This window comes from Lampetra planeri, unplaced genomic scaffold (genome assembly GCF_965212315.1).
Source record: "Lampetra planeri unplaced genomic scaffold, kcLamPlan1.2.h2 scaffold_188, whole genome shotgun sequence".
Classification (NCBI taxonomy): Eukaryota; Metazoa; Chordata; class Hyperoartia; order Petromyzontiformes; family Petromyzontidae; genus Lampetra; species Lampetra planeri.
The window spans coordinates 58,861-84,972 of NW_027614627.1; the positions used below are offsets into that span (position 1 = coordinate 58,861).

General features: G+C 57.3%; 1 protein-coding gene across 2 annotated transcripts; it reads left to right on the forward strand.

Annotated features, from left to right (window-relative positions):
- Positions 1 to 415: 415 nt before the first annotated feature.
- On the forward strand, positions 416 to 25,718 carry ZW10 (zw10 kinetochore protein). 2 transcript variants are annotated; one of them, XM_078622949.1, is made up of 16 exons: positions 416 to 604; positions 2,622 to 2,756; positions 3,972 to 4,073; positions 4,968 to 5,045; positions 5,640 to 5,811; positions 7,431 to 7,658; positions 8,258 to 8,452; positions 9,921 to 10,147; positions 10,671 to 10,853; positions 14,185 to 14,441; positions 14,916 to 14,987; positions 15,972 to 16,141; positions 17,352 to 17,482; positions 18,994 to 19,125; positions 20,441 to 20,712; positions 22,799 to 25,718. In XM_078622949.1, the coding sequence occupies exons 1-16, from the start codon at positions 500 to 502 to the stop codon at positions 22,917 to 22,919; spliced, it is 2,580 nt and encodes an 859-aa protein (XP_078479075.1). In that variant the 5' UTR covers positions 416 to 499; the 3' UTR covers positions 22,920 to 25,718. The 2 variants fall into 2 exon arrangements, with proteins under 2 accessions (XP_078479075.1, XP_078479076.1); XM_078622950.1 differs by having other exon boundaries at positions 417 to 604; positions 5,640 to 5,799.
- Positions 25,719 to 26,112: the final 394 nt, after the last annotated feature.

Genomic DNA, 26,112 nt, shown 5'->3' on the forward strand with positions numbered 1-26,112 from the left:
TAATAACGAAGAGTGGTGCAATCCAAAGGCATGTGAGCATGAGAGTGATTTTTTTTAATTAAATAAAATAAAAACACTCAAACTCGCCATGTGAACCCAATTCTGAGGATGTACTGGTGACGTCACGGCTCGCTGCTCCTGGATGACGTCACGACCCCACGTTAAAAAAAGCGAACGTTGTCGTGATGACGTGACGTCACATTGTTCATTTAACGCAGCGTTGGGAGCGTGTGCGTGACGTAATCGAGGTGGTATGCAAATGAGATATACTCGACGATAATGTGACGTCACACTGCGTGCGTGACATCATCACACACGATGTACGCCACATCATCGTCGATATACAGTACTCGACGATGATGTGACGTCACGCACGCAGTGTACGTACTCGCCGGGACCGTGTGCCGTGACGTAATCCACGCGGTATGCAAATGAGGTTTACTCGACGGTGAGGTGACGTCACGCCCCCTGTTGGCGGGACGGAGGGGGGCCCTGAAAGATGTCTTCCTTCGTGACCGAGGTTCTCGTGTCGGCGGGAAAACTGGAGAAGGAGGATTTATCGACGAAAATCAGCAAACTCTCCCGGCGCGTCGACGAGGTCAAGGTGGGAACATTGTTGTCGTTGTTAATGTCCCCTCCAAAAATATATATATTTAAAAAAAAAAATAAGTAGGCCTCTGTCAGTGTCATCGGACTCACCGGCCTCGGATAGATGCAGCCGCCTCGCCGGGGTGCAGAGAACCCGGCGAGAGATTTATGGAGGAGGGGGGGGGAGTGTGGTCCGTGACTCGGTCTCCCTCAGGTAAATATTTTTTAACACAAAATGTCGTTAAAGTATCTCGTCTCCGTTGTTATTCACGTTGACCGTGAGGCGTCGTGCTACAGTGATAGCCGGGTCTCTCATGAAAAATAATTTGATCGTGTATTGTTTAAAGTGATTTGTTAACTTCTCATAGTTTCCTTAGTCTCTTGGCATCTCCGTCCTCAACTAAACCGACTCGATTAAAACACCCCCCTCGACCCGTAAGAAGGGAGAAACACAAACAAATAGACAATCACCACTAGTACACTCACCACTACACTCACCACCAGTACACTCACCACCAGTACACTCACCACCAGTACACTCACCACCAGTACACTCACCACCACTACACTCACCACCACTACACTCACCACCACTACACTCACCACCACTACACTCACCACCACTACACTCACCACCACTACACTCACCACCACTACACTCACCACCACTACACTCACCACCACTACACTCACCACCACACTCACCACCACTACACTCACCACCACTACACTCACCACCACTACACTCACCACCAGTACACTCACCACCAGTACACTCACCACCACACTCACCACCACTACACTCACCACCACTACACTCACCACCACTACACTCACCACCACTACACTTACCACTACACTTACCACCACTACACTCACCACCACTACACTCACCACTACACTTACCACCACACTCACCACCACTACACTTACCACCACAATCACCACCACTACACTCACCACTACTACACTCACCACTAGTACACTCACCACTACACTTACCACCACACTCACCACCACTACACTCACCACTACTACATTCACCACTACTACACTCACCCACACACTCACCACCACCACACTCACCACCACCACACTCACCACTAGTACTCACCCAGACACTCACTCCCCCACTCACTCCCCCACACACTCACTCCCCCACACACTCACTCCCCCACACACTCACTCACCCAGTCACCCACACACTCACCCACACACTCATACCTGTCAACCCCTTATCACTGGCTAACTTATTACAGACCAATTCACACCTTATTTGACTCACCCCGTGACCAATCTAGCTTTTCCTAGGGAATTCCCAGGCGTTTCTAGGCCAGCCGATGCCAGCAGCGTGTCCTTGGCCAGCCCGGTAGAGTTCCAGGGAGAGTCTAACCGCGGTGGGGGGGGGGGGTGCCGGCATCCTGACCAAGGTGCCCGAACCACCTCACCTGGTCTTCTTGGTTCTTTCGGTAAAGTCACGTAGAATGGGAATAATAAAATAATAAATAAATAAACAACAATTTCTATGTTTTATTTTTATTATTTTAATAAAATAATCAAAATAAAACATATTTTATTATTTCGATTTAAATCTTTCGTGACTGCAGGGATTCATCTTCTTGGTTCTTTTGGTAAAGTCGCGTAGAATGGAAATAATAAAATAATAAAAATACAACATAATAAAATAATTCTCACGACGTTTCGGCCACAACGCAAGCAGCCGTCCTCAGGTGGAGAACAGGTCTGTCGAGACGACAGAGTCTGAATGACACACCACCAGGCTTGGAGCGTCTATTTAAGCTGGGAGGGAGGAGGAAGAGCGCCTTGACAAAATAATTTGCATATCAAGAGAAATTTTAGCAATGCAAGATATGCAATTAGTACTGCTTGTGAAATGCGTAGGAGGTTTGGCGAGGGGTTTAAAGTCACGTTTATTATTACCTCAACTGGCTCGTTGTAACAGCACGAGTCTCCCGACCAAACCTCTTTTTTAACGCGCCCCTCCCGTTCTCCCCCGATGCTTGCGGGACCAGGGAGAGGTGTTCGACCTGGTGGCCAAAAAGTTCGAGACCTTCTCTCCCACCCTCGTCTCGTCCGAAGCCCTCGCCGCCCAGGTGCAGGGCGTCTGCAATGACCTCGACTCCCTGCGAGCCAGAGTTCAGCAGCAGGTGAGTGCCGCGCGGAGCGGTGGTGCAGCGGTGAGCGCGGCGACGCTGCTTACGAACCCAAAGCGAGCCGAGGTTCGATTCCCGCCAGAGGTCGCAACCGGGTACCCGATACCCGTACCCTACCCGATACCCGGCTACCCGTACCCGGCCCGGTACAGGTACGGGTACCCGTTTGCGACCCTGGTGCGGCCGGTTATCGGGTAGGGTAGGCCGTGAGTCACTGGTGAGTAACCGTTTGTCACTCATTTCCCAACGTCTTGTCTCTTCTCACGATTCAAGTTCCTAGAATCAACCCACCCTCGCCTGCAACATGGCTTCATCTCAGAGGTCGCAATCGGGTACTCGTACCCTACCCGATACCCGGCCGGGTACGGGTAGCCGGGTATCGGGTAGGGTACGGGTACCCGTTTGCGACCCTGGTGCGGCCGGGTACGGGTAAGGAATCAAAACCCGTTTGCGACCTCTGATTCCCGCTCACGGCCAACGCCGGTGACGGATATCTGAACCTGTCCTGGGCCTCCCCTAGGTCGACTCAGCCTCAAACGAGTGCCTGATGCAGTGGTGTGTAAAAACATCGCCACGAGGGAGACAGAGTCGGTTGGGCGTGGCGTTGGCAAACCCACCCCCTCGTGTGCCGTGCCGGCCTTCGTAGGTGCCGCTAGTCACTAACAGCACTTGACCCAACAGGCTGTTAAGGCTACACGGGGGATTTTCCAGTTGCGGTGCAGTCTGTAACGTCGGTGTCGTGTTGAAAGCGGGGCATGGTGGTGGTGGCGGCGGATATATGTGTGGATGTTGAGTACCAGGTGCAGTGTGTGTAAACATCGCCACTGGGGAGACAAAGGCGGCCGGGCGTGGTGCTGGCCACCCACCCCCTCGTGTGCCGTGCCGGCCTTCATAGGTGCTGCTACTCGCTAACAGCACTTGCTCCTACAGTCTGTTACAGGCTATATGGGGGATCATTGTTTTGTGTGTGCTTGTGGCTAAAATGCACGGTAGGGGGGGGTCACAGCCGGTGCATCTGCCAGTCGTCATCTCATTCAGTCAACCCACGGCACCTGGGTCTGTCCCCCGTGACCTCCTGCCAGCAGCGATCCTTCGACACTGCACGCGGCCTCCAAGTGCACCTCGCCGCGTTGACGTCACCGCCACTTAGCGGCGAACGGCGGTTGTTGTTGTTGTTGTGTCTCGCCGTCTCTCCGCGCGCGTGGCCAGGTGCGCAGGGAGGCTCACAACGCCATCACGGAGTTCTCAAGCCTTCGGGAGCAGCTGGAGAGCACCAGCGCGGTGCTGTGCACGCTCAAGCAGCTGCACAAGGTAACGGTCGCGGCGCAGCCGGGCGCCGGTGGTACGACGAAAGCCGACTGCGACGGGATCGCCGATCCGGCTCGTGCAGGTGTAATGACCACTTGGAAGCACTTCTTCTTGGTTCTTTCGGTAAAGTCACGTAGAATGGAAATAATAAAATAATAAAAATAAAACATAATAAAATAACAGGTCTGTCAGAAAGACAGCGTCTTTCTGACATACCTGTTATTTTATTATGTTCTTCACGTTCTACAAATGTAGATGCCACTGGTTCTTCACATTCTGCAGCTGTAGATGCCACTGGTTCTTCACATTCTGCAGCTGTAGATGCCACTGGTTCTTCACGTTCTGCAGATGTAGATGCCACTGGTTCTTCACATTCTGCAGATGTAGATGCCACTGGTTCTTCACGTTCTGCAGATGTAGATGCCACTGGTTCTTCACGTTCTGCAGATATAGATGCCACTGGTTCTTCACGTTCTGCAGATGTAGATGCCACCGGTTCTTCACATTCTGCAGATGTAGATGCCACTGGTTCTTCACGTTCTGCAGATGTAGATGCCACTGGTTCTTCACGTTCTGCGGATGTAGATGCCACTGGTTCTTCACGTTCTGCAGATGTAGATGCCACTGGTTCTTCACGTTCTACAGATGTAGATGCCACCAGTTCTTCACATTCTACAGATGTAAATGCCACCAGTTCTTCACATTCTACAGATGTAAATGCCACCGGTTGTGAAGAAGTAAATGCCACCGGTTCTTCACCTTCTCCAGATGTAGATGCCAAATGATAAAAGCACGATTTCTGTCGTAGCAACCAAATCAGCCCGGTGCGACGTTCAGGCCTTAACGGCGCTTGTTTAAGGTTGTCTTGTGTTGTCCTTGTGCGTGTGCGTGTCTCAGGTTTACCAGTGCCTGGAGGGCTCGAGAGAGGCGTTGGGCGCTCACAAATATCTGCTGTCTGCAAGAAGACTCCTTAATGTAAGCACAGGCGGGTCACAATGGCCGTGTCGTAGACACTGAGCCGTGCGTCTCGGTTTGAGCCCTCGGCCTTGGATGCATCTCTGTTCCTTCTTCCTGTGTGTCTCTGTGTGTGCGTGTGTGTCTCTGTTTCTGTGTGTGTGAGTGTGTGTCTCCCCGTGTGTGTGTGTTTGTCTCCCCTTGTGTGTGTGTCTCTGTCTCCCCTTGTGTGTGTGTGTCTCTGTCTCCCCCTGTGTGTGTGTGTGTGTCTGTCTCTGTGTGTGTGTGTGTTTGTCTCCCCGTGAGTGTGTGTCTCTGTCTCCCTGTGTGTGTCTGTCTCTGCCTCCGTGCGTCCCCGTGTCTCAGGGCCAGCACACCGTGCAGTGTGTGCTGGATGATCCGTATGTCACCCTGTGTCTCAATGTGTCACCTTGTCCCCGTGCGTCCCTGTGTCTCTCTCCGTGCGTGCCCTTTGCGTCCCCGCATCTCCCTCCGTGCGTCCCCGTGTCTCTCTCCGTGCGTTCCTGTGTCTCTCCGCGCGTCCCCGTGTCTCTGTCCTGTGCGTTCCACATGCATCCTCGCGTCTCTGTCCGTGTGTTCCCCCGTGTCTCTCAGGGCCAGCGTGCCACGCTGCGTCTGCAGGAGGACCTGGGCAGGGACGTGCGGCTGCTGGAGGCCGTGCAGTCTGAGCTGGTGACGCAGCGTGAGAACCTCATCAACCACCTCAACGACGAGTGGAGGCAGCGGGTCGTGTGGGCCGTGCCTACCGGCAAGGGTGCGTGTGTCGGTGAGGGGGGTGAGGGTGGGGTAGGGGTGGGTGGGTGGGTGGGTGAGGGTGGGTTTGTGGGTAGGTGAGGGTAGGTGAGGGTGGGTTTGTGGGTAGGCGAGGGAGGGTTTGTGGGTAGGTGAGGGTGGGTTTGTGGGTAGGTGAGGGTGGGTTTGTGGGTAGGTGAGGGAGGGTTTGTGGGTAGGTGAGGGAGGGTTTGTGGGTAGGTGAGGGAGGGTTTGTGGGTAGGTGAAGGTGGGTTTGTGGGTAGGTGAGGGTGGGTTTGTGGGTAGGTGAGGGAGGGTTTGTGGGTAGGTGAGGGTGGGTTTGTGGGTAGGTGAGGGTGGGTTTGTGGGTAGGTGAAGGAGGGTTTGTGGGTAGGTGAGGGTGGGTTTGTGGGTAGGTGAGGGTGAGTTTGTGGGTAGGTGAGGGAGGGTTTGTGGGTAGGTGAAGGAGGGTTTGTGGGTAGGTGAGGGTGGGTTTGTGGGTAGGTGAGGGTGGGTTTGTGGGTAGGTGAGGGAGGGTTTGTGGGTAGGTGAGGGTGGGTTTGTGGGTAGGTGAAGGAGGGTTTGTGGGTAGGTGAGGGTGGGTTTGTGGGTAGGTGAGGGTGGGTTTGTGGGTAAGTGAGGGAGGGTTTGTGGGTAGGTGAGGGAGGGTTTGTGGGTAGGTGAGGGTGGGTTTGTGGGTAGGTGAGGGTGGGTTTGTGGGTAGGTGAGGGTGGGGGTGGGTAGGTGAGGGTGGGTTTGTGGGTAGGTGAGGGTGGGTAGGTGAGGGTGGGTTTGTGGGTAGGTGAGGGTGGGGGTGGGTAGGTGAGGGTGGGTTTGTGGGTAGGTGAGGGTGGGTAGGTGAGGGTGGGTTTGTGGGTAGGTGAGGGTGGGGGTGGGTAGGTGAGGGTGGGTTTGTGGGTAGGTGAGGGTGGGTAGGTGAGGGTGGGTTTGTGGGTAGGTGAGGGTGGGTTTGTGGGTAGGTGAGGGTGGGTTTGTGGGTAGGTGAGGGTGGGTTTGTGGGTAGGTGAGGGTGGGTTTGTGGGTAGGTGAGGGTGGGTTTGTGGGTAGGTGAGTGTGGGTTTGTGGGTAGGTGAGGGTGGGGGTGGGTAGGTGAGGGTGGGTTTGTGGGTAGGTGAGGGTGGGTTTGTGGGTAGGTGAGGGTGGGGGTGGGTAGGTGAGGGTGGGTTTGTGGGTAGGTGAGTGTGGGTTTGTGGGTAGGTGAGGGTGGGGGTGGGTAGGTGAGGGTGGGTTTGTGGGTAGGTGAGGGTGGGTTTGTGGGTAGGTGAGGGTGGGGGTGGGTAGGTGAGGGTGGGTTTGTGGGTAGGTGAAGGAGGGTTTGTGGGTAGGTGAGGGTGGGTTTGTGGGTAGCTGAGGGTGGGTTTGTGGGTAGGTGAGGGTGGTGGACTTGTGGGATGAGTGTGGATGGGTGAGCGAGTGTCAGCGGGTGAGTGAGTGTGGGTGGGTGAGTGTGTGGATGGGTGTGTGGGTGGCTGAGCGAGTGTAGGTGAGCGAGTGTGCGCGGGTGAGCGAGTGTGAACGGGCGAGCGAGTAAGTCAGAGAGCGAGCGAGTGTCTCCCTCTTCCGCCCCCGCGTCGTCTCTTACCCCACCCCCCCATCCCCTTTGGGTCCCCCCCCCTCCTCTGCCCCCTGCAGAGCCGCCCAGCGTGGAGCAGTGTCTGCACACGCAGCTTCGCCTGCTGGGACCGCCGGGCATCACGCGGGAAGAGTCCAGGGGTAGAGAGCCACCCCCCCCCTCCTCCTCCTCCTCCCCCTTCGTCGTCTCCACCACCATTGCCACATCGTCGCCGCCATCGTCCCTGGCCGCCATCCTCGCCGCCTACGCCGCGCTGGGGCTCCTGCACAAGAAGCTGAGACGATTCGGTGCGTCGGTGGCGCGTGGGGAGGGGAGAGGCGGCGGCGGTGAAGGTGGCGGTGGTGGTGGTGGTGGTGAAGGTGGTAATGGTAGAGGTGGTGGTGGTGATAGTGGTGATGAAGATGATGGTGACGGTGGAGGTGGTCATGGTAGTGGTGGTAATGGTGGTGGTAATGGTAGAGATTGTGGTGGTGGTGGTGGTGATAGTGGTGATGAAGATGATGGTGACGGTGGAGGTGGTCATGGTCGAGATTGTGGTAGTGGTGATGGTGCTGATAGTGGTGATGAAGATGGTGGTGACGAAGGTGGAGGTGGTGATTGTAGTGGTGGTAGTGGTAATGGTAGATATTGTGGTGGTGGTGATGAAGATGGTAGTGACGAAGGTGGAGGTGGTGGTGGTGGTGGTGGTACATTATCAGAGTTGTGTTTTTTGTTTGCATTCCGACCGCAGGTATTGTGGTCTATGCAAACATGACTCCTTGTAAAAAAAGGTGTCAGTTTTGTTGCCAGATAAAAGGTTAAAAAAAAGCAATTATCATATTTTTCTACTGGCAAAGGAGGTTCCAATGGTGGTTGTTTGAACGGTTAAAATTGCCTCTGTGTGCAGTGGAGGCTCTACACCTCTTCGTTCTGCGTCCCCTCGTCGTCTTCCCGGGTCTGGCCGTGAGCGCGACCGACGGAACCCTGAGCCTCGTCTCCCCGTCCACCTCCTCCTCCGTGTCATCCTCCACCTCGTCGGACCCAGCCCACACCTTCGCCGCTCTCCTCCAAGCGCTCACGTTCGTCCACCAGCACATGCTGGGTGAGCGTGAAGTCATCGTCGTCGTCGTCGTCATCCGCGCTGTGTCTCTCTCTCTCGCTCGCCACGTCTCTCACCCCTCACCGAGTCCCTCCCCCTCTCCTCACCCCCATGTCCTCACCCGGCGTCTCCTCCCCCCCGCGTCTCCCTCCCTCCTCACCCGGCGTCTCCTCACTCCATGTCTCCCTCACCCAGCGTCTCTCTCCCTCTCTCCTCCCCCCCGCGTCTCCCTCCTCACCCGGCGTCTCCTCACTCCATGTCTCCCTCACCCAGCGTCTCTCTCCCTCTCTCCTCCCCCCCGCGTCTCCCTCCTCACCCGGCGTCTCCTCACTCCATGTCTCCCTCACCCAGCGTCTCTCTCCCTCTCTCCTCCCCCCCGCGTCTCCCTCCTCACCCGGCGTCTCCTCACTCCATGTCTCCCTCACCCAGCGTCTCTCTCCCTCTCTCCTCCCCCCCGCGTCTCCCTCCTCACCCTGCGTCTCCTCACTCCATGTCTCCCTCACCCAGCGTCTCTCTCCCTCTCTCCTCACCCCCGCGTCTCCCTCCTCACCCTGCGTCTCCTCACTCCATGTCTCCCTCACCCAGCGTCTCTCTCCGTCTCTCATCAATCCACGCATTGCCCTCCTCACCCGGCGTCTCCTCACTCCATGTCTCCCTCACCCAGCGTCTCTCTCCGTCTCTCATCAATCCACGCATTGCCCTCCTCACCCGGCGTCTCCTCACCCAGCGTATCTCCCTCCCTATGTATCCCTCACCCCCGCGTCTCGCTCCTCGCCCTGCATCTCCTCACCCCATGTCTCCCTCTCCCAGCGTCTCTCTCTCCTCACCCCCACGTCTCGCTCCTCGCCCTCCAATTAGCACGGTTGGCTACGTACGGTGCGAAAGAAGTTCAGCGTACATCAGCTCAAGCAGCAGCAGTGTCATCATCATCATCATCACGAGCATCTTCATCAGCGGCATCGTCATCGTCATGAGCGTCACCATCAGCAGCAATCGTTATCATAACAATAATCATCATCTTCATCATGAGCATCTTCATCAGCGGCATCGTCATGAGCGTCATCATCAGCAGCAATCATAATATCATAACAATAATCATCTTCTTCATAAACTTCAGCATCATCATCAATATTTTGATGAACAACATCATCAGCAGCAGCAGCAGCATCAACCATAATGATCGATTTAATCGTTATAAGCTTTAGTATCATCATCATCATCATGATGAACATCATCAGCAGCAGCAGCATCAACCATAATGATCGATTTAATCGTTATAAGCTTTAGTATCATCATCATCATCATGATGAACATCAGCAGCAGCAGCATCAGCCATAACAATCATCGCTGATTTAATCGCCGTAATCTTATTCAGCATCGTCATCGGTACCAACCATCGTCATCATCATCATCACCCTCATCACCATCGATCGCTGAACCTCCGCCCCCGTGCCCCGTCTCCCCTTCGCAGCCGTTCCCCCGAACGAGCCCGTCCTCGTGAGCAACGGGGACGGTGACAAGGATGATGATGACAATGATGACGACGGTGACGATGATGGTGGCGGCGACGGTGGCAATGGTGGCGTGGCATCCGTGATGGGCTCCCTGCTGTGGGAGCCTCTGTGTGAGACGCTCATCCAGCACTGCCTCCTCGCCAGCGTCCCCTCGGACAGCGCCGGGCTGCAGGCCTACACGGAGGTGTGTGGCGTCGCGCGCAAACACAACAGACTGTCGGGGCAAGTGCTGTTAGCGAGTAGCAGCGGCACCTGTGAAGGCCGGCACGGCACACGAGGGGGCGGGTGGCCAGGATCACGGCGGCGATGTTTACTACACACCGCACCGGGGAAACTCGCTTGAGGCTGAGTCGACCTACGGGAGGCCCATGACCGGTTCAGACAATCGTCACCGGTGTCGATTGGCCGTGAGCGGGAGTCGCTCGGTTCGTAGCGCGGCGTAGCGCTCACCGCTACACCACCGCACACGCACACGCACGCTGGTGTGTGTGACGCACACACGCAGGTGTGTGACGCACACGCACGCTGGTGTGTGACGCACACACGCAGGTGTGTGACGCACACGCACGCTGGTGTGTGACGCACATACGCGCAGGTGGCGTCAAACACACACACGCACATGCGAGTGTGCGTCACGCGCGCACGGAGTAGCGCGTCGTACGTGTGCGCCCGCACAACGAAGAGTCGCTGTCTCTGTGGCCCCGCAGGTCATCGACGCCACCGGCTCGTTTGAGCGCTCGCTGCTGTCCTTGGGGCTGCTGTCGAGCGAGTCGACGGCGCTGCTGTCGTACGCCCGCGACGTCAACGCACACTTCTCCGGCAAGAAGTGCCGTGACGGGGTGACGCGCGCTCGCTCGCTCATGACCGCCCCGCTGCACGACACCGTCAAGGTGACGCGCGCACAGACACACGGACACACACACAGACACACGCACTGACACACAGACACACGGACACACACACGGACACACAGACACATGGACACACAGACACACGGACGCGCACACGGACACACACACGGACACACAGACACATGGACACACAGACACACGGACGCGCACATGGACACACAGACACACAGACACGCACATGGACGTACACACGGACACACACACAGACACACGGACACACACACACGGACACGCACACGGACGTACACACGGACACACACACAGACACACGGACATGCACATGGACGTACACACGGACACACACACAGACAGACAAACAGACTGACTTGCAGGCAGGGACAGAGAGAGGCATCGAGAGACTGATGGTGGGAGACAGTCACGGGCGCACGCAGATGGACAGACAGGTGGACGCACACGGGGATGAGCGGACGGAGAAAGAGACGGGGAGGGGTTTACTCGCGGACAGACGGAGGGGGACCGGTGGATGAGCTTGTAGACACAGGGGACGAGACAGACTTGCAGAGGGACAGAGAGACAGGAGGAGAGACAGGAGGAGAGACAGGAGGAGAGACAGGAGGAGAGACAGGAGGAGAGACAGGAGGAGAGACAGGAGGAGAGACAGGAGGAGAGACAGAGAGACATGAGGAGAGACATGAGGAGAGACAGGAGGAGAGACATGAGGAGAGACAGGAGGAGAGACAGAGAGACAAGGGAGGGACGGGAGGAGAGACATGAGGAGAGACATGAGGAGGGACAGGAGGAGAGACATGAGGAGAGACATGAGGAGAGACAGGAGGAGAGACAGGAGGAGAGACAGGAGGAGAGACAGGAGGAGAGACATGAGGAGAGACATGAGGAGAGACAGGAGGAGAGACAGGAGGAGAGACATGAGGAGAGACATGAGGAGAGACAGGAGGAGAGACATGAGGAGAGACAGGAGGAGAGACAGAGAGACATGAGGAGAGACAGGAGGAGAGACAGGAGGAGAGACATGAGGAGAGACATGAGGAGAGACAGGAGGAGAGACAGGAGGAGAGACAGGAGGAGAGACATGAGGAGAGACAGGAGGAGAGACAGGAGGAGAGACAGGAGGAGGGACAGGAGGAGAGACATGAGGAGAGACAGGAGGAGGGACAGGAGGAGAGACAGGAGGAGAGACAGGAGGAGAGACAGGAGGAGGGACAGGAGGAGAGACATGAGGAGAGACAGGAGGAGAGACAGGAGGAGAGACATGAGGAGAGACAGGAGGAGAGACAGGAGGAGAGACAGGAGGAGGGACAGGAGGAGAGACATGAGGAGAGACAGGAGGAGGGACAGGAGGAGAGACAGGAGGAGAGACAGGAGGAGAGACAGGAGGATGGACAGGAGGAGAGACATGAGGAGAGACAGGAGGAGAGACAGGAGGAGAGACAGGAGGAGGGACAGGAGGAGAGACAGGAGGAGAGACATGAGGAGAGACATGAGGAGAGACATGAGGAGAGACATGAGGAGAGACAGGAGGAGAGACATGAGGAGAGACAGGAGGAGGGACAGGAGGAGAGACAGGAGGAGAGACAGGAGGAGAGACAGGGGGAGAGACATGAGGAGAGACATGAGGAGAGACATGAGGAGAGACAGGAGGAGAGACATGAGGAGAGACATGAGGAGAGACAGGAGGAGAGACAGGAGGAGAGACAGGAGGAGAGACATGAGGAGAGACATGAGGAGAGACAGGAGGAGAGACAGGAGGAGAGACAGGAGGAGAGACATGAGGAGAGACATGAGGAGAGATAGGAGGAGAGACATGAGGAGAGACATGAGGAGAGACAGGAGGAGAGACAGGAGGAGAGACAGGAGGAGAGACATGAGGAGAGACATGAGGAGAGACAGGAGGAGAGACATGAGGAGAGACATGAGGAGAGACAGGAGGAGAGACAGGAGGAGAGACATGAGGAGAGACATGAGGAGAGACATGAGGAGAGACAGGAGGAGAGACATGAGGAGAGACATGAGGAGAGACAGGAGGAGAGACAGGAGGAGAGACAGGAGGAGAGACATGAGGAGAGACATGAGGAGAGACATGAGGAGAGACATGAGGAGAGACATGAGGAGAGACATGAGGAGAGACAAGAGGAGAGACATGAGGAGAGACAGGAGGAGAGACAGGAGGAGAGACAGGAGGAGAGACAGGAGGAGAGACAGGAGGAGAGACAGGAGGAGAGACATGAGGAGAGACATGAGGAGAGACGGAAAGACAGAGAGACAAGGGAGGGACGGGAGGAGAGACAGGAGGAGAGACATGAGGAGAGACATGAGGAGAGACATGAGGAGAGACAGGAGGAGAGACAGGAGGAGAGACAGGAGGAGAGACATGAGGAGAGACATGAGGAGAGACAGGAGGAGAGACAGGAGGAGAGACAGGAGGAGAGACAGGAGGAGAGACAGGAGGAGAGACATGAGGAGAGACGGAAAGACAGAGAGACAAGGGAGGGACTGGAGGAGAGACATGAGGAGAGACAGGAGGAGAGACATGAGGAGAGACATGAGGAGAGACATGAGGAGAGACAGGAGGAGAGACATGAGGAGAGACATGAGGAGAGACATGAGGAGAGACATGAGGAGAGACATGAGGAGAGACATGAGGAGAGACATGAGGAGAGACATGAGGAGAGACATGAGGAGAGACATGAGGAGAGACAGGAGGAGAGACATGAGGAGAGACATGAGGAGAGACAGGAGGAGAGACAGAGAGACAAGTGAGGGACGGGAAGAGAGACATGAGGAGGGACATGAGGAGAGACAGGAGGAGAGACATGAGGAGAGACATGAGGAGAGACATGAGGAGAGACATGAGGAGAGACATGAGGAGAGACAGGAGGAGAGACATGAGGAGAGACATGAGGAGAGACATGAGGAGAGACAGGAGGAGAGACAGGAGGAGAGACAGGAGGAGAGACAGGAGGAGAGACAGAGAGACAAGTGAGGGACGGGAAGAGAGACATGAGGAGGGACATGAGGAGAGACAGGAGGAGAGACAGGAGGAGAGACATGAGGAGGGACATGAGGAGAGACATGAGGAGAGACAGGAGGAGAGACGGAAAGACAGAGAGACAAGGGAGAGACAGGAGGAGAGACAGGAGGAGGGACATGAGGAGAGACATGAGGAGAGACAGGAGAAGAGACATGAGGAGAGACATGAGAGACAGGAGGAGAGACATGAGGAGAGACAGGAGGAGAGACTCGCACGGGGGACGCACGCACGGAGACAGAGACACGGACGCAGTGCCGCTCGCACTCCGAATGTAACCGGCGACCCTCCCTACTCGGCCAGGTCTCGGACGTTCTGGACGTCGTCTTCGCCGGCCCCTCGGCCGAAGCCGTGGCGACGGTGGGGGGCGGTGTCCCGGCGGCGGTGACGGTGGCGGTGAGGCGCGGTGTCCCGGTGGAAGGGGCGGTGGGGGCGGGCGGCCCGGGGCTGTCCCCGGCGACCCTGCGTATGCCGCGTTGCCGCATCAGCCGATCGGCGCGAGACCTCGTCCTGCTCGCTCACGGCATCCTCACCGAAGCCTGCAGCAGCCAGGGGCCCTGGTGAGCGGGGGAGGGGGAGGGGAGGTCTCACCGTGACGCAGAGGTCGCAATCAGGTACCCCCCGATACCCGTACCCTACATGATACCCGTACCCTACCCGATACCCGTACCCTACCCTGGTGCGGCCGGGTACGGGTAGGCCGTGAGTCACTGGTGAGTCACCGTTTGTCACTCATTTCCCAACGTCTTGTCTCTTCTCACAATTCAAGTTCCCAGAATCAACCCACCCGCGCCTGCAACGTGGCTTCATCCCAGAGGTCGCAATCGAGTACCCCCTGATACCCGTACCCTACCCTTACCCGGCTACCCGTACCCCGCCATTCCCCTCGTGGCGTTTGTAGCCACCACAGCGGCAAAATGGGGGCTCTGGACCGGGTGCGAGGGGCTGGTAACCCCCTCGAGCTTGAAGAAAATATAAAACGCACGCACACACGCTCACACACACACGCTCACGCTCGCGATTTCTGCCCACAGCGCCGCTCAACTATTCTACGCTGTCCGAAACATCTTCCACCTCTTCTGCGACGTCGTGCCAACTTACCACCGGTGAGAGACTACCCCGCCGCCGGCCTTAATAGGCGCTCGCTAACTGCAATAGCCCCAGCTGCCCTGCACGTGTATGTATGTGCGAGCGTGTGTTTGTTTATAGGAGCGTGTGTTTGTGTACGGGAGCGGTGGGTATAGCGGTTAGCGCTACGCCGCACTACGAACCCGGCGACCCGAGTTCGATTCCCGCTCGCGGCCAACACCCAGTGATGATAATTTTTGAACCGGTCCTGAGCCTCCCCTAGGTCGACTCAGCCTCAAATGAGTACCTGGTGCGGTGTGTAAACATCGCCACTGGGGGGAGACAAAGGCGGCTGGATGTGGTGCTGGCCACCCACCCCCTCGTGTGCCGTGCCGGCCTTCATCGGTGCTACTCCACTTAACAGCACTTGCCCCTACAGTCTGTTAAGCCTATACGGTGGATTCTTTGTGTGTGTGTGCGTGTGTGTCTGCGTGTGTGTGTCCGCGTGTGTGTGTGTCTGCGTGTGTGTCTGCGTGTGTGTGTCCGCGTGTGTGTCCCCATGTGTGTGTGTCCGCGTGTGTGTGTGCCCATGTGTGTGTGTGTCCGCGTGTATCTGCGTGTGTCTGCGTGTGTGTCCGCGTGTGCGTGTGTCTGCGTGTGTGTCTGCGTGTGCGTGTGTGTGTCCGTGTCTGCGCGTGTGTGTGTCTGCGCGTGTGCGTGTGTGTCCGCGTGTGCGTGTGTGTGTGTCCATGTGTGTGTCCGCGTGCGTGTGTGTCCGTGTGTGTGTCTGCATGTGTCCGTGTGTCTGCATGTGTGTGCGTGTGTGTCTGCGTGTGTGTGCGTGTGTGTCTGCATGTGTGTGCGTGTGTGTCTGCGTGTGTGTGCGTGTGTGTCTGCGTGTGCGTGTGTGTCTGCGTGTGCGTGTGTGTCTGCGCTTGTGTGTGTGTCTGCGTGTGTGTCCGCGTGCGTGTGTGTCCGTGTGTGTGTCTGCATGTGTCCGTGTGTGCGCCTGCTCGCCCCAGGGAGTCTCTGCAGAACTTCCCGCAGGTGGCCGCCATCCACCACAACAACTGCATGCTGCTGGCGCACTACCTGCTCACGCTGGGCCACCAGTACCACGCGCGGCTGCCCTTCTCGCTCTCCCAGGGCACCACCACCTTCGTCGACCTCGTGCCCGCCTTGCGCAAACTCGGTGAGACCCACAGACAAAGGTGGTGTCCGCACACACCGGTATAGCCTCGACGGACGATTGGGGCAAGTGCCGTTAGCGAGCGGCGCGTACGAATTGGTACACACACACACACGAGTTCTGACGCGCACCATAACGGGTGTCAAGAACAAACCACACAACACAGAGTTAGACTGATGGCCTTAATCTAAGTTGTCTTGTGGTTGTTGTTGTTGTTTGACTTGCATCCCACTGGGATTTTTGCACACAGCGTTGGTGTAACGGTGCTTTTTCTGCAATATTTTGCTGTCTTTTCTTGGATTTTCTGTTTGCACTCAGTCACACAGTCACTTTAAGATGTTTTTTGTTTGTTGCGGTTGCACCCGATTCAAGAGCCGAATGGCTCACAGGGCTACACCTAATCAATGACACTTGAAACTTGTAGCGTAGCCGGTAACCACGCCCGTCCGCCTCTATCTCCCACGCAGACAAAGGTCCCCCGCATAGCCTGAACAGGCCGGAGGGGCAAGTGCTGTTAGCGGGGGCAGCACCTATGAAGGGCCGGCGGGGTGATATCGTTCAGCGCACACGCGTACGCTGAGACAAAGATCCCCCGTGCAGCCTTTAGCCCGTGAATGGGGTGGTGTGGTCGGGACCAGGTCTCGGCATCGGAGTCTCAAGATCTTGAGTCAAGAGGCCAGGACTCAAGAGTTCTAGACTTGAAGCTTTCGTGACTGCAAGGATTCATTTTCTTGGGTTTTTTCGGTAAAGTCACCACGTGGGTAAAAAAATGTAAATTAATTTTAAAAATAAAAAATAATTTAAAAAATTAAAAATTATTTTAATTAAAATTAATTTTAATTTGTTTTTTTAATTTTAATTAAAATAATTAAAATTAAATTAATTTTTGAAATAAAAAATTATTTAAATTTTTTATATTCTTGGGTTTTTTCGGTAAAGTCACGTGGGTAAAAAATTCAAATTAATAAAATAAAATAAAAATCACGACGTTTCGGAGGCAACACAAGCTTCCGTCTTCAGGTGGAACCGTCGTGATATTTTATTTTACTTTTATTAATTTGAATTTTTTTACCTATGTGACTTTACCGAAAAAACCGAAGAATAAGGACTCAAGAGCTTCGAGTTGAGACCGGGCTGAAGTTAACATTGCCTCGCACCGTTTCTCGTTGACCCATCTGACCCCGTGACCTCTGCCGCCCCCCCCCCCCCCCAGGAGCGGAGGCGCTGCTGGGCCAGCTGCGCTCCCAGAAGGCCGTGCTGCACGAGTCGCTGGGCGTCGCTCGGGGATTCCGCAGCCTGGAGGACGACGGAAACTACGCGGCGGCGCAGCGGAGCGTCAAGCAGGCACGTCGCTCGCTCGCCCGCCCACTCGTCCACTGAGTCGCCCATCCACTTGGCCACTGAGTCACCCATCCACGCAGCCATTGAGTCGCCCATCCACTCGGCCATTGAGTCACCCACCCACTCGTCCACAGGGTCACCCACCCACTCGCCCACTGAGTCGGCCACCCACTCGGCCACTTACCCACTGAGTCACCCACTCCGTCACTCATCCACTCAGCCACTGAGTCACCCACTCGCTCAACTACAGCAATCGCGTAGCGGAGCGTTAAGCAGGCACGCCGCTCGCTCGCTCACTCGTCCACTGAGTCGTCCGCCCGCTCGTCCACTGAGTCACCCACCCACTCGGCCACTGGGTCACCCACCCACTGAGTCACCCACCCACTCGGCCACTGGGTCACCCACCCACTGGGTCACCCACCCACTCGGCCACTGGGTCACCCACCCACTGGGTCACCCACCCGCTCGCCCACTGAGTCGGCCACCCACTCGGCCACTGAGTCGCCCATCCACTCGCCCACTGAGTCACCCATCCACTCGGCCACTGGGTCACCCACCCACTGGGTCACCCACCCACTCGGCCACTGGGTCACCCACCCACTGGGTCACCCGCCCGCTCGCCCACTGAGTCGGCCACCCACTCGGCCACTGAGTCGCCCATCCACTCGCCCACTGAGTCACCCATCCACTCGGCCACTGGGTCACCCACCCACTGGGTCACCCACCCACTCGGCCACTGGGTCACCCACCCACTGAGTCACCCATTCACCCACCCACTGGGTCACCCACCCACTCGGCCACTGGGTCACCCACCCACTGGGTCACCCGCCCGCTCGCCCACTGAGTCGGCCACCCACTCGGCCACTGAGTCGCCCATCCACTCGCCCACTGAGTCACCCATCCACTCGGCCACTGGGTCACCCACCCACTGGGTCACCCACCCACTCGGCCACTGGGTCACCCACCCACTGGGTCACCCGCCCGCTCGTCCACTGAGTCGGCCACCCACTCGGCCACTGAGTCGCCCATCCACTCAGCCATTGAGTCACCCATCCACTCGGCCACTTACCCACTGAGTCACCCACTCACTCAACTACAGCAATCGCACGGCGGAGCGTCAAGCAGGCACGCCGCGTCGCTCGCCCACTGAGTCGCCCATCCACTCGCCCACTGGGTCGCCCATCCACTCAGCCATTGAGTCACCCACTCGCTCATTGAGTCGCCCGCCCGCTTGTCCACTGAGTCGGCCACCCACTCAGCCACTTACCCACTGAGTCACCCACTCCGTCACCCATCCACTCAGCCACTCAGTCACCCACTCCGTCACTCATCCACTCAGCCACTGAGTCACCCACTCGCTCAACTACAGCAATCGCGTAGCGAGGTACGGGTAGGGTACGGGTACCCGTTTGCGACCCTGGTGCGGCCGGGTACGGGTACGCGCAAGGAATCAAAACCCGTTTGCGACCTCTGCCTGCCTGCCAGCGCCTTAACCCCGCGTCACTCCCCGCCAGGTGCTGCACCAGCTGAGCCGCCTGGGCGTGGTGTGGCAGGGCGTGCTGCCAGTCAACGTCTACTGCAAGGCCTTGGGCACCCTGCTCAACACGGCCCTCGCAGAGATCACCGCCGCCGTCGCAGCCCTGGAGGTGAGAGCAACGCTGGGGGTCACCCCCCCCCCCCCCCCCAATTTCTCTCTCTCGTTCTCCTCTTTCTCTCTATTCTCTCTCCTCTGTTCCCTCTGCTGTCTCTCGTTTTTTACGATCAGAGAGGAAACGAGAAGATGCTCGGTGTAGTCGGCACTTTGCTTCGTTCTTCATTTCGTTTTTTTTATTTGCTTTATGTAAACCACCCCTCTCTGCCCCCCCCCCCCTCTCTCTCTACCCTCTCTCTCTCGCTCGCTCGCTCTCTCGCTCGCTCTCTCTCTCCCTCTCTACCCTCTCTCGCTCTCTGTCGCTCTCTCTCTCTCTCGCTCTCTCTCTCTCGCTCACTCTCTCTACCCTCTCTCGCTCACTCTCTCTACCCTCTCTCGCTCACTCTCTCGCTCACTCGCTTTCTCTCTCTCTGAGGGGGCTCATATTGGCCGTGTCGGAGACATTTGAGCCGACACAACTGCGAAGCTCGGGGCGTTCGAGCCCTGGGTCTGGGTGTCTCTCTCTCTCAGGGAGTGCCAGTGGGCACTCGAGGCTTTTTTAAGTTGGTTGGATTAATACAGAAACGCTCAATGTGTCTTCTCTTGTAAATGTAATAAAGGTCGTTGAAGCGACTTCTGGAATCCGGGCTTTATTCGCCTTTCATTACAACACTCCTTCACGCTGCTGACAGACAGCGTGAGAGGGAGAGAGAGAGACACACGCAGCCACGTGGCAACCCGGAGCCCCGCTCTCGCGTGGCCTCTCCCCTCCGTTCGTTCCAGTTCTGACCACGTGTTGTTCGTCTCCACCCCTTTTTAATACCCGGGTCACGTGGTACGTTTCCACCAATCCTGGTTAGCCTCCGTGGAATCTTCCAGACTCCGTCGCAGGCTCCGGGGACCACGCCCCTGACTCGTCTCCCCATTGGCTGTGGCCAAAGCCAGCAGAACCCCAATCCCCTACTTACAGCGGTCACCTTTCCATCACGTCAGGGCCACGCCCCCTAGGCTTCCCCCCATTGGCTATGGACCAGGACCGGCAGAGCCAATCATCGTGACGAGTTGTAATCCGTCAACGACCCGGATATATCCTCACATTACATAAATATACATTCAAGATCAGTTTGTGGGGTAACTAGGGGTTCGGTGTTGGGGTGGGAGATTGAACGGAGCTGAGCGGCATCTCTAGCTCACCACCACGTGCCTCACCCCACCCCCCTCACCACCCCCCTCACCCCCCCCTCACCACCCCACCCCCCTCACCACCCCCCTCACCACCCCCCACCCCCCTCACCACCCCCCTCACCACCCCCCTCACCCCCCACCCTCAGGACATCTCGGCATTGGACGCCGACCGGCTTCACGCGCTCTGCTCGGAGGTCGCCACCTCCGCCCCCGCGGCCTTCCGCCCGTGGTCGGAGGAGGAGGAGGAGGAGGAGGAGGAAGGGGGGGAGGAGGGGGGCGGCGATGAGGAGAGGGCGCGGCAGCAGCAGGAGGAGGAGCGGGGGCTGCGTCTGCGGCTGCCGCTGCACGTGGCCGCGTGGGGGAGGTTCGCAGAGCTCCGGGGGCTCCTGCAGGGCACGCTCAGCGACATCGTCGATAGGTGAGCGGTGGCGCCGTCGCTCGTTCGCTCAAGTCGGCGGTTAGGGGGCAAGTCGCTCGCTCAGTCGGTTACGGAGCAAGTCTGTCGCTCGCTCGGTCAGTCGGTTGTGGGATAAGTCGATCGGTCATTCGCTCGTTCACATGGTCAGTGGGTTACGGAGTGAGTCGTTCGGTCACTCACTCGATCACTCAGTCGGTTACGCAGTAGGTTGGTCAGTCACTCGCTCGCTCGCTCGCTCGCTCGCTCACACGGCCAGTGGGTTACGGACTAAGTCGGTCGGTCACTCGCTCGATCGCTCATGTGATCAGTCAGTGTTCGAGTCACTCACTCAATCAAGGACTCAGTTCACCCCTCTAACGCTCAGTTACCGAGTTAGTGAGTCGCTCGATTTCTCACTCATGTGGCGATCCGTCCGAAGAGTTATTCCACCACCACCACTGCCACCTCACCTTCCCGGCCGATGCCTTAAATATGCGCTCGCTAACACACTGTGCCCTGTGTGCCTTGGCGCGTGTCTGCGGCTGTGTTTGCTCGCTGGTCTACATGCCTATGTGTCTCCGTGCGTGTCTCCGTGTCTACGCGCGTGTCTCCGTGTCTCCGTGCGTGTCTCCGTGCGTGTCTCCGTGTCTACGTGCGTGTCTCCGTGTCTACGTGTCTATGTGCGTGTCTCCGTGTCTCCGTGCGTGTCTCCGTGCGTGTCTCCGTGCGTGTCTCCGTGTCTACGTGCGTGTCTCCGTGTCTCCGTGCGTGTCTCCGTGCGTGTCTACATGTCTACGTGCGTGTCTCCGTGTCTACGTGTCTATGTGCGTGTCTCCGTGTCTCCGTGCGTGTCTCCGTGCGTGTCTCCGTGCGTGTCTCCGTGTCTACGTGCGTGTCTCCGTGTCTACGCACGTGTCTCCGTGCGTGTCTCCGTGTCTACGCACGTGTCTCCGTGCGTGTCTATGTGCGTGTCTCCGTGTCTACGTGCGTGTCTCCGTGCGTGTCTCCGTGTCTACGTGCGTGTCTCCGTGTCTCCGTGCGTGTCTCCGTGTCTATGTGCGTGTCTCCGTGTCTACGCACGTGTCTCCGTGCGTGTCTCCGTGTCTACGTGCGTGTCTCCGTGCGTGTCTCCGTGTCTACGCACGTGTCTCCGTGCGTGTCTCCGTGTCTACGCACGTGTCTCCGTGCGTGTCTCCGTGTCTATGTGCGTGTCTCCGTGCGTGTCTCCGTGTCTATGTGCGTGTCTCCGTGCGTGTCTCCGTGTCTACGCACGTGTCTACGCACGTGTCTCCGTGCGTGTCTCCGTGTCTACGCACGTGTCTATGTGCGTGTCTCCGTGTCTACGCACGTGTCTCCGTGCGTGTCTCCGTGTCTATGTGCGTGTCTCCGTGCGTGTCTCCGTGTCTACGCACGTGTCTCCGTGTCTATGTGCGTGTCTCCGTGTCTATGTGCGTGTCTCCGTGCGTGTCTCCGTGTCTACGCACGTGTCTCCGTGTCTACGTGCGTGTCTCCGTGTCTACGCACGTGTCTACGCACGTGTCTCCGTGCGTGTCTCCGTGTCTACGCACGTGTCTACGCACGTGTCTCCGTGCGTGTCTCCGTGTCTACGTGCGTGTCTACGCACGTGTCTATGCACGTGTCTCCGTGCGTGTCTCCGTGTCTATGCGCGTGTCTCCGTGCGTGTCTCCGTGTCTATGTGCGTGTCTCCGTGTCTACGCACGTGTCTACGTGCGTGTCTCCGTGCGTGTCTCCGTCTCTATGCACGTGTCTCCGTGCGTGTCTCCGTGTCTACGTGTGTGTGTGGTGATGGCCACCCACCCCCTCGTGTGCCGTGCCGGCCTTCATAGGTGCTACTCGCTAACAGCCCTTGCACCTACAGTCTGTTAGGCTATACTGGGGGATCTTTGTCCTTATCTTTTGTGTGTGTGTGTGCGTGCGTGTGTGTGTGCGCGTGTGTGTGTGCACGTGCGTCTGCGTGTGTGTGTGCGTGTGTGTGTGCGTGTGTGTTGCGTGTGTGTGTGCGTGTGTGTGCGTGCGTGCGTGTGTGTGTGTGTGTGTGCGTGTGTGTGCGCGTGTGTGTGTGTGCATGCATGTGTGTGTGCGTCAGGTGGGCTGATGGCAAGGGTCCGCTGGCGCAGGAGTTCTCCCCGAGTGAAGTGAAGTCCCTCGTGCGAGCGCTCTTCCAGAACACCGACCGGCGCGCAGCCGCCCTCAACAAGATCAAATAGTGGGGGGCAGGGGGGGGCAGGACACACCACACATGGGGGGGGGGCAGCACTTAGCCCGGACGTACACACACAGACACACAACAACAACAATCACCACGGCGCTTGTGCCAGGCTAGGTGCACCTTAAGGTCCACGTGAAGTGTCGAACACCGGCTGGCAGGAGGTCACGGGACAGACCCCCCCAGGTGCCATGGGTTGGCTGACTGAGATGCACACACACACACACGTGGACACACAAAGATGCCCCGTATAGCCTTAACAGACTGTAGGGGCAAGTGCTGTTAGCGAGCACCTATGAAGGCCGGCACGGCACACGAGGGGGTGGTTTGACCGCCACGCCTGCCCCGGCCGCCTTTGTCTCCCCAGTGGCGATGTTTACACACCAGATACTCAATTGAGGCTGAGTCGACCTAGGGGAGGCCCGGGACCGGTACAGAATCGTCGTCACGTGAGCAGGAATCGAACTCGGCCGCCGGGTTTGTAGCGCAGTGCGCTAACCACTGCACCACCGCTCCCACATACACTGACACACACATAGACACACACGTACACACACACGTACACACACACGTACACACAGACACACGTAAACACACACGTAAATACACGTACACACACGCACACACGTACACACACACACACGTACACACACGTACACACACGCGTACACACACGTACACACACAGGTACACACACGTGTACACACACACACACGTACACACACGTGTACACACACACACACGTACACACACAGGTACACACACGCGTACACACACACACACAGGTACACACACGTGTACACACACACACGTATACACGTACACACACACACGTACGCACACACGTACACACACACGTACACACAGACACACGCACCTCACACCGATCCGCGCTCGAGACAATCCGCCATCGTGTCACGTCACCCTCGGCCAGTCCCTGTCCACCGCTGGGTGGCTGCATCCCTAACGCCAACTGTACATCATCTCCCCCACCCCCTCTCACCACCCAAAGTGCACTTGTTTTTCCTAATCGCGTGACAAAGTCGCGCGCGTGCGACGCACTGCCGCACACATCCCACCCCGAGGAGGAATCCGACGATCTCTAAAGCTCTTCGCCACTGACGGCCAGTAGCGGGCCGGGCCTTGCCCTTGTGCAGGGCATTGTGGGAGAGGTGCAGGGCACTGTGGGGGAGGTGGAGTCGGTAGCTCCCACGATGCTTCGTAAGGTAAACGCCAGGCTAAAGGCGCAGCCCTTGCAAAGGCTTGCCGACGCCCCTACTGTGGGAAGAGCCTTCCTCCCCAGTTGTCAGAGCTCGCAACCGGGTACCCCCCGATACCCGTACCCTACCCGATACCCGGCTAGCCGTACCCGGCCGGGTACGGGTACCCGTTTGCGGCCGGGTACGGGTAGGCCGTGAGTCACTGGTGAGTCACCGTTTGTCACTCATTTCCCAACGTCTTGTCTCTTCTCACAATTCAAGTTCCTAGAATCAACCCACCCGCGCCTGCAACATGGCTTCATCCCAGAGGTCGCAATCGGGTACCCGCTACCCGTTTGCGACCCTGGTGCGGCCGGGTACGGGGGGTAAGGAATCAAAACCCGTTTGTGACCTCTGCTAGTTATTCGAGAGCGAGCGAGCGCCCTCTCTCTCCGGCCCGCTCTTCTACCGCTAACTCGAGTCCGTCTTTGGGCATGACCCACGCTTTGCCCCACCGCACACACGCGACTCACCCCGCCGATTGGGCCTCGACGCGGTGAGAGCCCTTTTACACAGCTGCTGGGTGGCGGTGGTGACGGTGAGCGGTGGTAGAGGTGTGGTATTCGTGGTAACGGTGGCGGTGGTAGAGGTGGTGGTGAAGGTGGTAACAGTGATGGTGGTGGTAGAGATGGTGGTGACGGTGGTGAGCGGTGGTAGAGGTGTGGTATTGGTGGTAACGGTGGCGGTGTAGAGGTGGTGGTGAAGGTGGTAACAGTGATGATGGTGGTAGAGATGGTGGTGCAAGTGGTTTTGGTGGTAACGGTGGCAGAGGTGGTGGTGGTAACGGTCGTGGTTTTGGTGGTAACCGTAGAGTTGGCGGTGGCGGTGATGGACCCAAGAAACCTGCTCCCCCCTTCCTCCCGGCATCGTTCCAACTGCTACGGCACCGCGAGATGGATGGGAGTTCGACCGGCACCCTCTGAGCTCAGTGGCGTTGGATGCCACCACCACCGCCGCCGCCACCACCGCCGCCACCACCGCCACCGCCGCTGCTGCTGCCCTGTCACCACCACCGCCGCCACTGCGGTTGGCAGCGTTTTCACAAAGGACGCGTTGGTTTCGTCTTCTTGGTTCTTTCGGTAAAGTCATCACGTAGAAGGGAAATAATAAAATAAAAAATATATAACATAATAATTCTCACGACGTTTCGGCCACAACGCAAGCAGCCGTCCTCAGGTGAAGAAATTCCTTTGTCAAGGCACTCTCCTCTAACCCAGCTTAAATATACGCTGCCAAGCCTGGTGGTGTTCATTCGGACGCTGTCTTTCCGACAGACCTGGTCTTCAACCGAGGACGGCTGCTTGCGTTGTGGCCGACACGTCGTGAGAATTATTTTATAATGTTTTATTTTTATTATTTCCATTCTACGTGATGACTTTACCGAAAGAACCAAGAAGATGAATCCCTGCAGTCACGAAAGAAGCTTTAAATCGAAATTTGACGCGTTGGTTATTTAGCCATTGTCCCATGTTTTTGGTCGCTGTGGTAAATGTCGCGGCGATTTTCCCACGAGGACGCGGGAGAGTAAAACGTTAAACGTGTGTTGTGTGTCTCTATGTGTGTGTGTCTCTGTGTGTTTGTGTTGCAAACACATACACGAGCGGAGCGCCGGGTGGCTAAAGCACAGCAAGTTGGCACAGTAGGGGGCACAGGTGGTGCATCAGTCAGTCGTCTCGGTCATCTCGGTCAGTCGACCCGTGGCACCTGCTGGGTCTGCCCCGTGACCTCCTGCCAGCGGGCGTTCGACACTTCACGTGGCAGCCTCAAGGTGCACATGGCCTGGCACAAGCGTCGTGGTGACGTCACCGCCACTTAGTGGCGAATGGCGGTTGTTGTGTTGCAGGGTGTTTCTGTTGTTATTCTTTGCGGTTGTGGTGGGGGGCCGGCTGATGGGCGGGAGGGGCAGTGCACAGCGAGGGGGGTGGGTGGGGGGCC